The 17095-nt window shown below is 31.7% G+C and overlaps 1 protein-coding gene across 7 annotated transcripts in view; it reads right to left on the bottom strand.

The window, feature by feature from the left end:
* The window catches only part of LOC115881689 (uncharacterized protein CG45076-like), a gene marked incomplete at its 5' end in the record, with an annotated part of 225172 nt that overhangs the window by 8117 nt on the left and 199960 nt on the right, over window positions 1-17095 (bottom strand). For 6 of the 7 annotated variants that reach the window (XM_030899284.1, XM_030899300.1, XM_030899308.1 and 3 more), the window contains 1 exon segment: window positions 5281-5503. In XM_030899284.1, coding sequence (XP_030755144.1) covers window positions 5281-5503 — 223 coding nt within the window. 7 annotated transcript variants of the gene reach the window in all.

Below are 17095 nucleotides of genomic sequence, written 5' to 3'. Positions count from 1 at the left end.
AATTTCAAATCGGTGAGTTTTATCAAAAAAACACAAGAGATAAAAAAGTTTCTAAATAAACTAAACTATCAAAATTATTTTTTTTTGCATGTGTTTGATAAGATTTTTCTTTAAATTTCATTAACAAGAATGATAGGGGTAGTTTATTTCAACCCCTTCCACTCATTTTAAAAAATTACCAGAAAGTGTGTTTTCATAACAGTAATGCTTCCGTAAAATTTATTAGCTCATTTCTCTTTTTCGTTTCAAGACAAAAAATTAAAACATTATTTTTCCGCCATCTTTGTACCGCGATATCTCCCTAATGGTTGACTTTTGACCCAACGTTTATAAAGCAAACTACCCTTTATTTTGAACAAGGAATGACCCCCTGAAGTTTTTCGCATTTGTTTTGAAACACCCTGTATATCGTAATATACAGGGCGGCGCACGCGAGGACGCACCTCATTCACCTCGGTTCATTATACGAAAACGGAAAGATGTAGAAACAAAATATTTTATGGGTATATGTGCGGAGGCAATGTGCACAATTTAAAATTATTTTGAAATATGCAGGGTGTTTCAGAACTAAGATCCAAACCAAAGTTATATTTTTTCTTATGGAACACACACACACCAGGTATTTTATTTCATTTTTTGATTCTTATGCCCAAAAAAAGGTTTTTATTATAACGGTTAAATATGTTTAAAATCTTTGGTTTTTGAGATATTTAAAGATATTTAAAAATGCACGCTACAATAGAATATATTATTAACACCCTGTGCATTGCTTTTTAGAATTAATTCTTCTGCTGACTTTAAAGGTAGAGAAATAAATTTTATAGAAAAATTTGATTGCTTCGTTTAATGTATACAGGGGTATCAATAATTGCTGGTATATTTTAAATATTTATTTTACATAAAAACTTCGTTATTTCAAATACAACACCCTGAATTTTTTTAAACAAATCGAAGCAGATTAAAATGCTCTTTCAAACTATATTTTGGGTTTCCTATACCTATCTAGCTCAAATTTTGAATAAAGAGCCATTTTTCAATAAAATGGCAATCAAGATGGCTGGTGTTGCCATGATAAGTTGCTAGTGACAATAGCTATTTTCAAAATAGAAATTAGTTTATGGACTTTCGTTTAAATTTATAGCAGTTTACTTTTATTTAATTTACCTACAATAGTTTAATAAATAATATTTATTAAATATGTATTTAATATTATATCAAGAAAAATGAAGTAGCCCATTGATTTATTTTACGTTGATTTGTGGATTTATGGATTTTCTATAAAAAAATGTAGAAAAAAGATTCAAAGTAAACTTTAAGTTTAAATTAAAGACTTTTAATTTAAACCAGGTCTCTGTGAGAAGAATAGACGCCTTCTTAAAATTTCTATAAAAAAGCCAATTACAGCAAATTCATTTTCTTCGCTTCCAACGTCAGATTTCTGCCTAATAGATTTTTTATAAACCACACTACCATAGTTTTGCGAAATAAGACAAGTAGTTTTTCAAAGGAACGCTTATCAGATATTCCTACTTGGATATCTTTGAGCATAAGCCCTTGGGCCAAGAATCAATTTTCCTCATAAAATAAAATTCGTTTCGCCAGCAAATACTGCTTTATTTTTCTTGAAATAATAATAAATACTTACATATTAAACTATTGTAGGTAAATTTAAGTAAACTGTTATAAATCTAAATAATAATGTCCATAAACTAATGTCGGTTTTGTCACCAACTGTCATTTTATTGAAAACTTGCTTTTTATTCAAAATCTGAGCTAGATAGGTATAGAAAACCCTAATGTAGTTTGAAAGAGCATTTGAATCTGCTTCGATTTATTTAAAAAAATATAAAGTGTTGTATTTGAAATAACGAAGTTTTTATGTAAAATAAATATTTAAAATAGACCAGCAATTTTTGATACCTCTGTATACATTTAAGAAAGCAATCATTTTTTTAGTAAAGTTTATTTCTCTGGCTTTAAAGTCAGCACAAGAATTAATTCTGAAGAGTAATTATACAGGGTATTGACAATTTTTTCATTATAGCATGCATATTTAAATATCTTTAAATATCTCAAGAACCAAAGCTTTTAGACATATTAAACTCTTATAATAAATGCCTTATTTTGGGCACAAGAATCCAAAAATTAAATAAAATACCGGGTGTTCCATAAGAAAAAATATAACTTTGGTATGGATCTTAGTTCTGAAACACCTTGTATATTTCAAAATAATTTTAAATTGTGCACATTGCCTCCCCACATATAACCATAAAATATTTTGTTTCTACATCTTTCCGTTTTCGTATAATCAACCGAGGCGATTGAGGTGCGCCACCCTGTATATCTTAAGGACGTAGAATTTTATTACTATTCCGATTTTATATCTTTTTTTCCGTAGCAACAGTTAAAATTGCCTTATATCTATCAAAAATAACCTAACCTAACCAAAAACTTTATTTCTTCTCTCACGTTTTTTAATTGCTTCCATTTTTGAAAATTTTTGTATTCCTTTTGATAAGTTATTCAGGATTTAAATGGAAGTAGTTTGGATATGCCGTTTGTCGCCTCAGCCTGAATATCTGTTGGTAATTTATTTATTTCGTTTTGAGCCATTTCTGGCTCCAATTCAATCAACAATCGACACGAAAGAGCATTAAAAAATATTGACTCAAAACTGACAACCAGAGAATAGGTACATTAAAGAAATGCTAACTTCATGTTAAAAAATGGAAAATGGCAGTACTAGCTAAATTGAGGGGAATTGGACGGGCGGGGCTTAAAAGAGGGGAAATTTTTAAAAAAAATATTTTTACCTATAAGTATCACTGACTTACTGTTTAAAGTTAATAAACATATCGTGGGCGTACAAGGAAAACCATGTAAGTCCACTTTTTCGTAAAATCGGTTTTTCACATTACTAAGTCTATTTAGGTATAACCTCTCATATTAAATATCCTTTAAGTCCAATACAGTTCAAATATACGAGATATTATTAGCTTCAAAATAACTAAGTCCACAGACGCTAAATTTCGCTCAGAAAAATCTATTAAGTGCACTTAATGGATTTATGAATTTTTTTAACAGTCTGCAAAAATGTTCAAGAAGGATCTGTGGGAATTCCCGATCAAGAAAGCGATTGTGATTCCGATAATAAGCCTCTGGCTCATTATTTGATCCCAAAAAGTAAAGGAGCCAATCAAGAAAAACCCACTAACTCCAGTAAAATTTAAGTTTTTTTTTCAGAAAATCCATTAAGTCAGATTATTATAAAAAAAAATGTCAATAAACAATTTGTTCTTAAAACCCTGTATTTTAATTTAGCCTAAATTAGCCCTAGATAACCCTAATGTCAATTAATTTCTTTTAGTGCAGTCAAAAAATAAAATTGGATTTTACATATCACTTCAAACATTAAAATCACTTTTTCTCACCTTTTTAGTTTTTGGACTTACATGGTTTTCCTTGTACGCCCACGATATTTTTTATTACTTTAATATAATTTAATGTATTAAAAAATATGTCTTTTAACATTACACAGCAAATCAATGATATTATTAAAGACTTATTATTTTCAGAGAAAATTCATAGTAAATAAATTACACATTAGTAAACAATATCATTTATTTTTTAGAGCTGCGATTTATATTACAATTATATTGAAATATATATATATATATATATATATATATATATATATTTTAACAATGAAAAGAATATCCTGAACCTGAAAAGAAAGATGATCAATTAATGACTTAAATTAGTTCAAAATACATTTTGCAAATAACTAGTGAATTGGAAAGATAAACATACTATTAAAAAGACATTTTACTAAGTATTTTACTTAGTAGTATTACTACTTTTATAAGTATATAATAGGTAAATAACATGCATAAGGCACTATGGTACAACTACCTGTATCATGATAACACACTAATATGACAAAAAATATATACTAATTTAAATTCCTTTAATGATCTAATGAAACACTATCTAGCCTCAATGCATGCCATTCCAAAGGCAAAAAAAACTGTTATACCAAATAAATATAAGCTGAATAAAACATAAACCAAGCCAACGTGCATAAACAACCAAAAAATGCATCAAAAATACTTTTATCAGATCATACCCTTGGATATATTATGTATTTTATATATCGCACATCCCGTTCAAAAGTTTACTAACTCAAAATAGAGAATATAGAGAACATTGTCAGGAGAAGTAAAAGAAAATTTAAGTTAAGGCAATATGCTCCTTTATGCATATTAACGGCCAAATAATATAATGTTGATTTAATAAAATTTTACTGGCATCCTTCTGAGGTATAAATCAGATTAAAAGGACATTGTTTTTTTAATAATTGTTTGTTTTGTAAACATCTTTTGAAGACAATACAGTTTTGAACGGGCTGTGCAATATAAACAAGGATCTTACTATTATTTGAGGTTAGAAAGTATTTAAATAATATAAAACATAATCAAAATCATTTTTCATCGTAAATTATAGAGGTACTTACGTGTTTTGATATTATTATCAGGAAATAATACGTTTAGTTAAACAGGTACGCTGCCAGGCAAGTTCTATCGGCGGGTCTTTGCAAAGTTGAAATCTAAAAATACAAAAATACGTTTACATCTTAGTTGTATTTACGAATAAAGTATTTGTGTGTAATTTCTGACTTACCAGTTAACTGAATAATCGCATTAAATACATCCAAATGGTAATTTAATATTGTAAAAAAGCAAAATTGTTTTAAATCACATGCCAGGACAGCCCGGCCAGCTTCTTTGTTGGCAAAATGGCCGCGGTATCATGATTTAAGCAATGTGAGTGACAAAGAAAGCCAATGCCTGGCAGATGTTGCTTCCTTTGTCGTTGGTCCTGGCACGTTTAAATTTGACTGTTGCCTGTTTTCCCATACAAGTGACACCCCCGTGCTGACAACTAAAGAGACAGCTTTATTTATTTGTCAAATTACATAGGAACGAACGCTAACCCAGCACAATATTTGTTCTACTCGTAAACTCGTAATAAATTTATTGAAATAATAATTTATGAATATTTTTTAAAACGTAACTCGCTACGGAAAAAAATATTGTCTTATACACGACGATAAAATTGCATTATTGTCTTGTATAAAAAATAACTATTAACTTTGTTTATCTCGCCTACACTTCAACTACCATTTTAAAATGAATAAAGTTAGAGACAGATTACAGTACATTATTTTTGCTTTTGTCTTTTTTCAAGATTATTAATTTTTAGGTGCCAATTAAATTCTACCTTTCTTCAGCTAACCTAGCTTCTTCCTTTTCTTTCTTGGCTCTGACTGCTTCGTCCACGTCTCTGGAAGAAGACACTCTTTCCCGTTTTTCCTCTTCGTTAATAAACGCCAGTCTGGCTGCTCTGGCTTCACGTAGTTTCTGGATCTCTGCTTTGTTGGCTTCATCTTGTTCGGCCACCTGTGGTCCAAATCTTCTCGAAGGGCGAGCAGGTGATAGTGGTACTGGAAATTGAATAGAATTATAAAGAAGTCTAATAATTCTGGACCAGGTAGCAGAAGCCTATTAATAGAGCACAGTTATCAGTTTACATTCTGATCGAAAAGAGGATTATTCTGTGAACTTTGCGTAGTGATATTTAGAATAGAATGACATTTTCAATAAAAAAAATAGCATTTTATTTTTCTAGAGTATTATGGCCATAAATGTTTCAGGCTTACCGCTCAAAATTTCATTCAAATTGGTAATAGACAGAGAACCAGCAAAGAAGAAAGTCTCTGAACTTACCAAAGCCAATTTTTAGACAGTTGATTACAGTAGTTATGTGCATACATATACCGCGGTCAGTCAAGCGAAACTTAGAACAGGGACCTCTGGGACGTGGTCGAAGTTGTGAAGATAACTTAGGTAATGCAACGAGTTTACTAAGGCTGAAAATCGTTATACATTATTATACCGTTTGATCCAAAAAAACGGCGTACAGTTGGCTGGGAAAAATGACAGCGACCTTCATTCCATAGCCATCGCTGACGCCGTTTTTTCTCGATCATATGGTATATATTATACCTAAATAACAGCAATGTTAGTCACCTGAATAGCGGAACAGTGCTGGTCAGTCGTTCCCAATATACGTAAAAAAAAATAATTATATATCATTTTATATAATACTAATTTTAATTTTGACATTGATCGATGTCCGTCAGTAAAATTATAACCCCAAATCAAATATTAATAAATATTAATCAATATATTAATTTTTTTTATTACGTAAGTTAACGTCCCAGATAAGGCCAGTGCAAATAATTTTGAATTTGCAAAAATTTTTAGAAAGCTGCGACCATTGAAAATAGTTAGCCTTAGTAACCCTTATTAACATACTAAAAGTCCCCATTTGTCCGATGTGTGCGTCATCAAAAAAAATCGGCCGCCGTCTTGAATTTTGGTACTTTTTGGGAAAAAATGTAAATAACTCGAAAACGGTGCGTTAAAGCGAAAAACTTCAAGACGTGAAAATTAAAGAGAATAAAAAACTATATGAGAACCAATAAAGAATAGTTTATTATCCTAACGCAGTGACGTACAAAATTTTTTTGAAAATGGAGCAATTTTTAAAAGGAATCACCGAAATGCAAATTACTATTTTTTTAAGCTTATTAACAAATAACATAGATATTTAGCATCAATTCAACTAAAATACAGTCCTTGTGACATTTTCAAGAAATATTTATTGGTGGTTTAATAATATTTACAAATTAACAAAAATTGTCCAAGCTATCCTTTACTAAATACATATGTACTAATAATGTGCGAAAGCAGCCTCCACCTTGTTCCGGTCGGGGCTATTTGCACTTAAACTAAGGTCTTTTGTTACCATTTTGTAAACAACTTGTTTTAAAAATACAGTGACAGTTTGAAAAATTAGGCTACAGGTTGGAAGAAAAAATAAAATGTAATAAATTACTTGCGAATGTCTTTTTGACATAAATATCATCTACGATCTTAACCTAAGATCTTAACACTTTTTCATTATGATAAATACATTATAAACATACCCCTACAAATCGAATAACAATAATTCAAATTATGACCATTTTAATAAAAATGTGTTACCAACTTGTAACCTAACTTTTCAAACTGTCATCTCTAGAAAAAAAATGAAATTTACAATTTTATTCGATTTGTTCTTCATCGACCGATATTTGTTTGTTGTCGCAAGAAATACCATTACAGTTACCACACAAGCATGAACATGGCATATTGGATTTTAAACATGTACCATTGCGATTAGAAAAAAAATAGTACAACAAAATATGATTTAATCTGCTGGTCTATATTCTTGTATCAGTGTCACGTAATTTTTAAAAAATGCCTTTAACTTCAGGGCAAAAATCGATTATATTTACGCGATTAAGGGATGGGGTTCCCATAAGGGACATTGCAGATGCATTAGGGATAAACAAAAAGCAGTACATAGTTTATTACATCCAGATTTGCAATTACAGTAAATCATTTTCAATGCAAATTCTGGTGCCACTGCGTTTGACATTGTTGGAACTAAGGTATCCGTTTTTTACTCCATCCACATTCTGTTGCCTCTTCTCCGTTATTTAGCCAATACTGCATTTATAAATAGGTCCTATAATAATGATTTTCAGCTGCGTTAGTTGTTGGAGGTATAAGGTAGTTAAATCAAAATTTTTACATTAAGTACCTGACGAGATGTAAGGGCTTTATATTTAAAATACCTCAACTGATCTAAATCTTTTGCTAGCCTATGTCGACTATATAATGAAAAGAATGTATTTCCAGCTTCGACTAGCTCAGATTTTTGTGCTGCAGGATCTAAAAAAACGGATGTAATTTGTCGCAGATGAGAATCTTTTTGCAACCGTTTTGAAAGTCGCCAGTTTACATTACATTTTATTTTTTTCTTCCAACCTGTAGCCTAATTTTTCAAACTGTCACTGTATTTTTAAAAACAAGTTGTTTACAAAATGGTAACAATAAAACCAAGTGCAAATAGCCCCGACCGGGACAAGGTGGAGACTGCTTTCGCACATTATTAGTATTTAGTAAAGGATAGCTTTTACAATTTTTGTTAATTTTGAAATATTATTAACCCACCAATAAAAAATATTTCTTGAAAATGTCACAAGGATTGTATTTCAGTTGAATTGATGCTAAATATCCATGTTATTTGTTAATAAGCTTAAAAAATTCGTAATTTGCATTTCGGTGATTCCTTTTAAAAATTCCTCGATATTGATTTTTTTTTGTACGTCATTGCGTTAGGATAATAAACTATTTTTTATTGATTCTAATAGAGTTTTTTATTCTCTTTAATTTTTACCTCTTGAAGTTTTTCGCTATAACAAACCGTTTTCGAGTTATTTACATTTTTTTCCAAAAAGTACCAAAATTCAAGATGGCGGCCGTTTTTTTTTGATGACGCACACATCGGACAAATGGGGACTTTTAGTATGTTAAGAAGGGTTACTAAGGCTAACTGTTTTCAATGGTCGCAGTTTTCTAAACATTTTTGCAATTTCAACATGGTGAATGTCATAACTGCACTGGGGTAAGAGGTCCCTGTTCTAAGTTTCGCTTGACTGCTTGACTGACCGTGGTATATGTATGTGCATAACTACTGCAATCAACTGTCCAAAAACTAGCTTTGGTAAATTCAGAGAATTTTTTCGAAGCTGGCTCTTAGACTATAAAGGCACTTGGAAGAAAATTATGATCAAAAAATTAGGAATAAAGTGTTTTTCAATAAAATTATTTTATAATCAATCTTATAATCCAAGTAGATAATTAATTGTATAACTAATATTATTTCCTGTATTTATTGGAAAAGAATCAATTGCAAAAATATACAAGATTAATTAATTTCGAAAAATATTTGATGCCTACTTTATGACCTTCCTGTGCGTTTTTTAAAAGAGAATAATATCAATTAGTTAGTTTATGGTTAAAATATTAGAAAGCAAACAAAAAAAATGTGTTAATAGTTAAATCGTTAAGTAGAATATTATATTTTGGAAGGAATTAAGAAGTGAAGGAGGAACAGGAAGAGGAAATAAAAAAATACTAAAAAAATTTCATATACGTAAAAATTACACATATAACAAAATAAGAAAAAAAAATATGACTAGAATAGTGCAATAAAAAACACTAAACATAAAAAAATAAAAATGCGAGAGTTAACAACTCCACAAAAATATAGAATTTCTATATAAATATTCAGTCTAACTTACCAAGAACCTTTTACTTGCTTCAAAGGGACAGATAACTTTTAAGACAAAATATAGTTTATACATTTACAAAACTAATAAATTAAATATACCATCCTGGACAGTTCATCTGCGTGGTCTATATTTTAATGCATGCGACAGAGATGGATATAAATGACCGGTTGACAGACAGAGAGACAAAAGAAAATCCGGCATACAGTATTACCGGTTTTTACGCGAGAAGGAAAATGTGGCAGAAAATTAAGTGTTATAAAAACCTATATACAGGGTGGTCCGAACTGTATTCTGGAAACTTCGACAGCATGTTCTGCTGATAAAAATAAGGAAAAAAGTTCGTATAAATGTATGTCCTAAAATGCTTAGTTTTGGAGATACAGGGTGTACAAATTTCATTTTTATTTTAATTTCTGAAGTAATGCCAATATTTGTATGAAAATTGGTGTCTGGCAGTTTTTTCACATGAGAAATTTGATTTTGATGTCAGTTGTCAATTTGTTGTCAGTCAATTTATAGGGGGCGCCACCTACATGTGTTTTAACTGTTTTGAAGGATAATAACTTTTCGTCCGTACCTGTATAAAACTAATGAGTGAAAAAATGTGCATTTCCGAGATTTTTTACGTAAAAAATGTCTCTTGGTAAAAAAATCTCTACGATCAATCGTTCTTAAGGTATTTAGAATGGAAATAGTCAATACATGTCATTATTTACTAAAGATAAATATTTGAGTAGATAGTTATTTGATTGAAATGATAAATTTGGGAACTTTTTATTTTTTTAAATTAATCATAAATTTTTATTCGAAAAAAAGATGATAAAACAGTTTCTATTGAACTTTTGACACAAAAACATTTCAAATTTATGATTTCAGACTAATAACTATTTAGTCAACAAGTCTAATTTATGTCAATGATGACATGTATTGATAATTTCGATTCCAAATATCTCGAGAATCATCACTCGTAGCGATTTTTACCCAGAGGCCTTTTTTTACGTAATAAATGTCGTAAATGTATATTTTTTTACTCACTAGTTTTACAAAAATACAGACAAAAAAAGCTACAGCTAAAAAACATGTAGGTGGCGCCCTCTACAAAGAGGAGTCATATTGACATCAAAATCAAATTTCTCATGTCAAAAAACTCCTAGACACCAATTTTCACCCAAATATTGACGTTACTTCAAAAATTATTTGAAAAAATCGAAATAAAAATGAAAATTCTACACCCTGAATCTCCGAAACCAAGCATTTTAGGGCATACATTTATACAAACTTCTTTACTTATTTTTATCTGCTGCCGAAGTTTCCGGAATACAGTATACTGCTGAACTGCTGAAATGAAGACAATATAGGTATCGAAGCTAAATATAATCTATTACAGCTGTAGTAAAATGAGTTAATTAATTGTGAAACGCGTACTTGTGCGTTTTGAAATTTTGATGCAAAATCTGACAATACTGCATAGAAGAAACGTATCATCCCAACTTTTATCTCTTTTTAATGCATTTGATTATTTAACCTATCTTATATAACCTAGTCTTAAACGTTAAAATCCAGACCACACAGTTTCGATGACCAGATCGGTATAGTCTGTCCACCAACTCAGGGAAGATTTTGATAGACACGATCTAAAAAATCACAGTAAAGAAGATTTGCCTGTATATTAAAAAAGCAGACATAACTGCCACTGTGAGGGATCCTCGCAGTGGACAGACTATATCTAATTTGTACAAGTGTAATGTCTACCAAATTTTATACGTGTGATGCTCGTGCAGTAGATAATATTGATGATGCTAGCTGATGTTCTTATTTGAAGCTTTTTGTTGTTTTCTTTAATACATAAAATAGTTAAAAAAACTAAAGCAGTATTAAGTATAGATGGCTCCATGTATAACTAAAATCTTAGGCTATATATTCCGTTTTAAAACCAGGTTAACTGGGTTGGTAAACTACGATAAGGATCGGCTTCTAAAACATATAGGCAAATTACAGAAGTATGTCAAAGATCGACGGTTTTAAAATTTCAATCTAATATATAAAATTCTCGTGTCATAGGTTTAGTTTTCATACTCCTCCGAAACAGAGAGCTAGAAGCTAGAACTGAGAATAGGTTGTTATCTATTTTTTATGCCCCTAAGTGATAAGGGTGGTTTACCCCTTTCTTTTATTTGTTGAAAAAAAAATATAATTATAATTTTTATGTGGTATTAAAAAATACATACAACCCAAAATTTTCACCCTTCTATCATCAACCCTTATTTTTTAAGAGCGATATTAGCAATTCGATAATTTTCAACCCCGTAAATAACAATGACGAGTTCAATGTTGAAAGCAACTTTGTAAATGAGCTGTTAAACACATCAGAGGGTTCAAGTCTTTTTTTGCCACAAACAAATTGAATGGCATATAATGTTGACACATTTTTTTCTGTGTGACACATTTTTTTCTTGTGAACTGGATCAAAAATCCATAACCAATGTAAGAAACGGTGTACACCTTAAGTAACATAATAAGTAAAACAAAAGGCTCGTCTTTTAACAACAATTTTCTATAATTATAGTTATGAGCAACAATGCTATTTTCATAAGCACAACTGCGAAAACAAATTTAAATTCAATAAATTTTATAGCTCATAAAATAGAAGAGCATAAAATCGAAAATAATAAAAAGCAATGAAGTTTTTATTAAACAGATTATTAATGCCTTGGCAGAGAGTTAACATTGACTGTTCGTTAAGAATTTTATATAATTTCTTTGTTTATGATCTAATAAGATGACTGCCAGAGGGGATTTTGCGTCTTAAGTTTTTTTATGGCAGTAATTATAATAAACAGAAGACTACGTAAACTACGTAATTTATTTCAGAATAAATTTGGATAAAAAATTGCGGGAACAATTAACAAAAAAAGTGGGAATAAACCCATTGAATAATAAAATTATTAATGAAACAAATAATTTTAATAACAAACTTTTTTTAAAGACTTTAAAAATAAAAAAAATATATTCAAATTAAATTAAATCTATCAATTTATTATATTACACAAAATTTATACGATATAAAAGCTTATCGCTGGATTTGAAAGTTACATATTGTATTCTGGATTATCTACACAGATAAATCTCGCTACAAGATTTTATATCATATTATGTTCTGTTATACAGAGTGAGTCTTAAATAAGTGCAAATATTTTCGGGGCTGGTAAACCTCGATAAAAGATATTTTCTCTTTACCGTTTTTCAAGTAAGTCCAAAAGAACCGAGTGATTCAAGTTTGAAAATAAAAAAAATAATTTATTTTTGAAAATTTTTATGAGCCCTTTGATTTTTTCTGTATTTGCATCCCCTTTAGTGCCGTAATTTCGAGTGGAAAATGAAAGTGCAGAGATGGGACTATCAACAGCCAAAAAACGAAATTAATGTTTGTAGACATTAAATTTACAAGAAAGAAAATCCAGAAAAGATCCAGTGGTTCTCAAACAAATCTCGAAGTATTGGAAAGAGGACAGAGGAAAAACCCTACAAAGATCTTTTCAGCTTAATGGTATCGAAGTGGTTCATGATTTTGTTTATCTACGATCAAACATAAACGACGAAGGCAATTGTAAAATAGAAATTAGACGCAGAATACAGTTAGCAAAAACTGCCACAAGGCGTCTTACCAGAATATGGCAGAGCAAAGTGATAACAACCCACACAAAAAAGAATTTGCTGCATACAATTTTCTTCTCAATATTTCTTTATGGAGTAGAATCCTGGACCATCAAAGCATCGGAAAGGCGCATGATAGATAGCTTTGAAATGTGGTGCTACAGATGTATGCTGAGAATACCTTGAACAGCTAGAAGAACTAATCTATCAATAATTAATGAGCTCAACATAAGCACCCGACTGTCAGCAATCTGTCTGAAACGCATCCTTGAGTCCTTTGGACACATTGCTCGAAGATTTGGCAACAACATAGAAAAAAATTTTATAGCTGGTAACGTCCAAGAAAAAAGATGTAGAGGTCGGTCCTCAACAAGATGGGTCGATCAAGTAAGACAAACAACGGGTCTACCCTTAGTTATCCATCGAGCTGAAGACAGATTAGCCTGGAAAGATCTTATAAAACAAAAAGTATTTCCATAGAAATTACGACCCTCAGCTATGAGAAACGATTGGAGAGAGAGAGAGAGAGTGCCATAATGATAATATCAAAGACTAAAGCGGGCCTCACATGATCAGTATTATTGACAGTATTGGCAATTGTCAGTATCCCAAAATACACACACCGGAAAAGTCTAGGGATATTACAATTTTATCCAGCCATCGTCAGTAATTTTATTATTTGCATTTCTGATATAATAAAATTAAAATAAACAACTAGTTTACAGGACGTATTGGAAATAAAAATGCCAAATTTACCGAATTTTTCAAATTTACCTTGATTTTTATTGAACTCAAAAAAATACACACATTTTTTTTTATTCTAAACTGTCAATTAAAAAAAAGATAAAACCATTTTTGCTTAATAAAGGGTATGACCTCCTCTACTGTTCATTAGAGCCCTATATCGTCTCTCCATGCTCCTGATCAGGTTGTCGATCTCTTCTTGAGGTACAGCCTGCCACGCTGCATTCACGGCCCGAAGCAGATCCCTACGAGTTTCACGAGGCATACCCATTCTCAAAATTCTTCTTTGGACCGCGTCCCATACGTGCTCGATGGGGTTGAGGTCAGGAGATTGTGCCGGCCAGGGTAAGATGTTTAATTGATGAGCATTGATAAATTCACTTACCACTCTGGCTGTATGAGGCCGTACATTGTCATGCATGAGAATGAAGTTTCTCCCAAAATCATTGGCATATGGTAACACGACAGGCTCAAGAATTAAATCACGATATGTGATTCTTGTTAGAAACCTTTCAAGAAAAACGAGATCGGTTTTTCGGCCTAACTGGACTCCTCCCCAGACCATAATTGTTCCACCTTGATAAGGGTGCACTTCCTGAACATGATCCAACCGAATAAGATTTCCCGGTTCTCTCCATACCCTAAGCCTTCTCGAATCCGGATGAATTCCAAAGCGTGACTCATCCGTGAAGAGAACATTGGCCCATTGTTCATTCGACCACTGAACATGATCTTGAGCCCACAAATATCGTACCTCTCGATTTCCTATCGTTAAGGGTTGAGCTCTCCAGGGGCGTCTGCTTCTTAAGTTGACCTCTCTTAATCTATTGCGAACAGTGTCAGGACTAACGGTTACATTATGTGTTTCCTGGAGAATTAAACTAAGCTCTGGTGTTGTAAGAGTCGGTCGGCGTCGAGCATTTAATTGTAAAAAATGATCTTGCTGAGGGGTAGTAATGCGATGTCGTCCTGTGTGCCTTTCAGCAACATCACCACTTTCACGGTAGCGTGCACTTAATCGCGATATTACACTTTGAGTTGCATTTAATGCTCTAGCTAAGTCGATTTGGCGCATTCCAGCTTCGAGCATACCCATGGTCCTTAGCAGTTCGTCTCTGTTAAGATGTCTACGCTCCATAATGTCGTTTAATACTAAACAGAGTTATTTGAATAAATTCTGGCCAGTTATCATAAAAACATAGCCAGTACAGGTTAAATTCGAACAATTGATGCTAGGTGCTTTTTATACATTTGACAAAAATGCACAAACACTTCTGCAAATATCCCAAATTTAAAAATAGCCAGTGTGACTACTTCGTTTCAATCGAAGTAGAAAGAATCGGCCTACAAATATGTGGTTGTTTATTCAAAACATTTATTTTTAACTTTAATAAAATGATATCCCTAGATTTTTCCGGTGTGTGTACTTTCAGGATTGCCAAAGTATATCAGTATACTGACAGTCCCATAAGAAATTATACCGTGGGAAAATTTGTGGTGAACAGGCCTAAAGAGTCTTCTAAAATATACAGCCTAAAGAGTCTTCTAAAATATACAGGAAAATTTGAAAGAAAATGCAAGATTCTCAACATCTTTTTTTGGTCGAAAAAAAAATTGCCTGGGTCGAAATATACCACCCCTAGAAATATTTGCCTTTATCTCAACTTGTATATACAGCTATTTGGGGATTGAACCCTCCATATAGCTTTCTCTCAATGTCACTAAGCAATGATAGGCCAACAAGCCAAGGAACCGCGCATTTTTCAAGCTGTCGCACCGACAAAAAATCTGGTCTGTCATTTCTTATTCAGATTGACAGAACCTGCACATGGCTTGGTCCATCATCCCTATCAGCTTTAGATGCCTATTCAGCTTGCAATACCTGTTAGCAGACCCACCATAGCTTTGATTGTCTCTCTGTCTTTGCACATCAGATCTGCTGTGAATTTTTTACTCTGAACATTTTCGTCTGTCTCTGCCCTAGTAAATTTCTACACATTTCTAGAGATTTGTTGGCTACCTACCGTTTTGTGGCTATTTACTTCAGAAGAGATCTGGATCTATGAGTGGCATTGGTGAGCCTTGTTTAGCCATATTATCTACCTTTTGTTTTGATTATTTGAATAAAAGTTTGTTTATAATTAATAATGTTGTTTTTTACTTTTTAGTTTTTTCATGATCGGTGTATTTCTATTAACGCATCATTATTGTAAGGTATATTTCCTGTTAATTTAAAACTATCTAATTCTGCGTTGAGGAATCCTTCTAATGATTTTATTCGATTTAGGACAACATAAACTTGCCCAGCGACGAATCAAATGCATCCAAACGCGGTGGGTTTATCTTGATTAGTTTAGGACTTTGGCCATCTTCCGACTCCATCTTCAGGCTAAGAATGGCTTCATGGTTCCATATTATTGCATTGTCACCAAAGTTAGGCAAGTATACGAAATTTGAGTCCAATCGAACGTCAGGATTTGTACCTAAATGTACTACTTTATCTATATGATTCGTGGTACCATAAAATTGCATTGTTACCGAAGATACGCAAGGGTACCAAGTTTGAGTCTATTGAACGTCGGGAAGTGGTCTCATAATATGGTACTATTTTATATGTTTTATAATACCATAAAAATGCTTTGTCGCTAAAGATATGCAAGTACACCAAATTCAGCTCAAAAGATTTGACCCACACGAACAAAGTCTGCTAAAAAGTTAAATAAAAGTTTGCAAAAAATGGTTCATTTTAAGTTTCACTGTTGCATTAAAATTCCTATATCTGGTGCGTCTCAAAAGTGGCTCACCCTTATAACTTTATTTTTTTGAGATAAAAAAACCAGATTTGGTATGTTAGTATATGACATAAAATAGGATTGATTCACGAATTCAATTAATTTTTATCACTTCCTGTTTCACCGGAAATTACTACTACCGAGTGATTTTTAAATGGCACCCTCGATATATTTCTACTTTATATGATAGAAAATGACACACTGAATAGAAAGACATTTCATATGTCAACTTTTGACATTTTCGCATATGGTTTATTTGATATTGTAACAGGCGGTTCATAACGACAACTTGACTCGAAATACCAAATGTGTGATACCAAATTATTCGTAAAAATGCTTTTTCCAAATATGCAAATGAGCCACACTCGAGATACGATTAACACAATTGAGATATGATTAAAAATACGATTTGGGCATCTTTTAACCGGCCAGAACAAGACACGAAAAAGATTAGACAATCAAAAAGATTTTTCCAAGGCTCCTTGATTAAAAATTAGTGTTTTTAACACCGCCACGGCATTCTAGATTGAACTTTAATATACGATTTTTTAAAGCGAAAATGTCATAAGTTGACATATGATATGTCATTCTATTCAGAGTGTAATTTTCTATCGAATGCAGTAAGAAATACCGAGGGTGTCTTCTAAAAATTAAAAGT

Source organism: Sitophilus oryzae, unplaced genomic scaffold (genome assembly GCF_002938485.1).
Source record: "Sitophilus oryzae breed Bouriz unplaced genomic scaffold, Soryzae_2.0 scaffold_1111_pilon_pilon, whole genome shotgun sequence".
NCBI lineage: Eukaryota > Metazoa > Arthropoda > Insecta > Coleoptera > Curculionidae > Sitophilus > Sitophilus oryzae.
The sequence above is the reverse complement of the archived record's forward strand: the minus strand, read 5'-3'. Positions and strand labels throughout refer to the sequence as shown.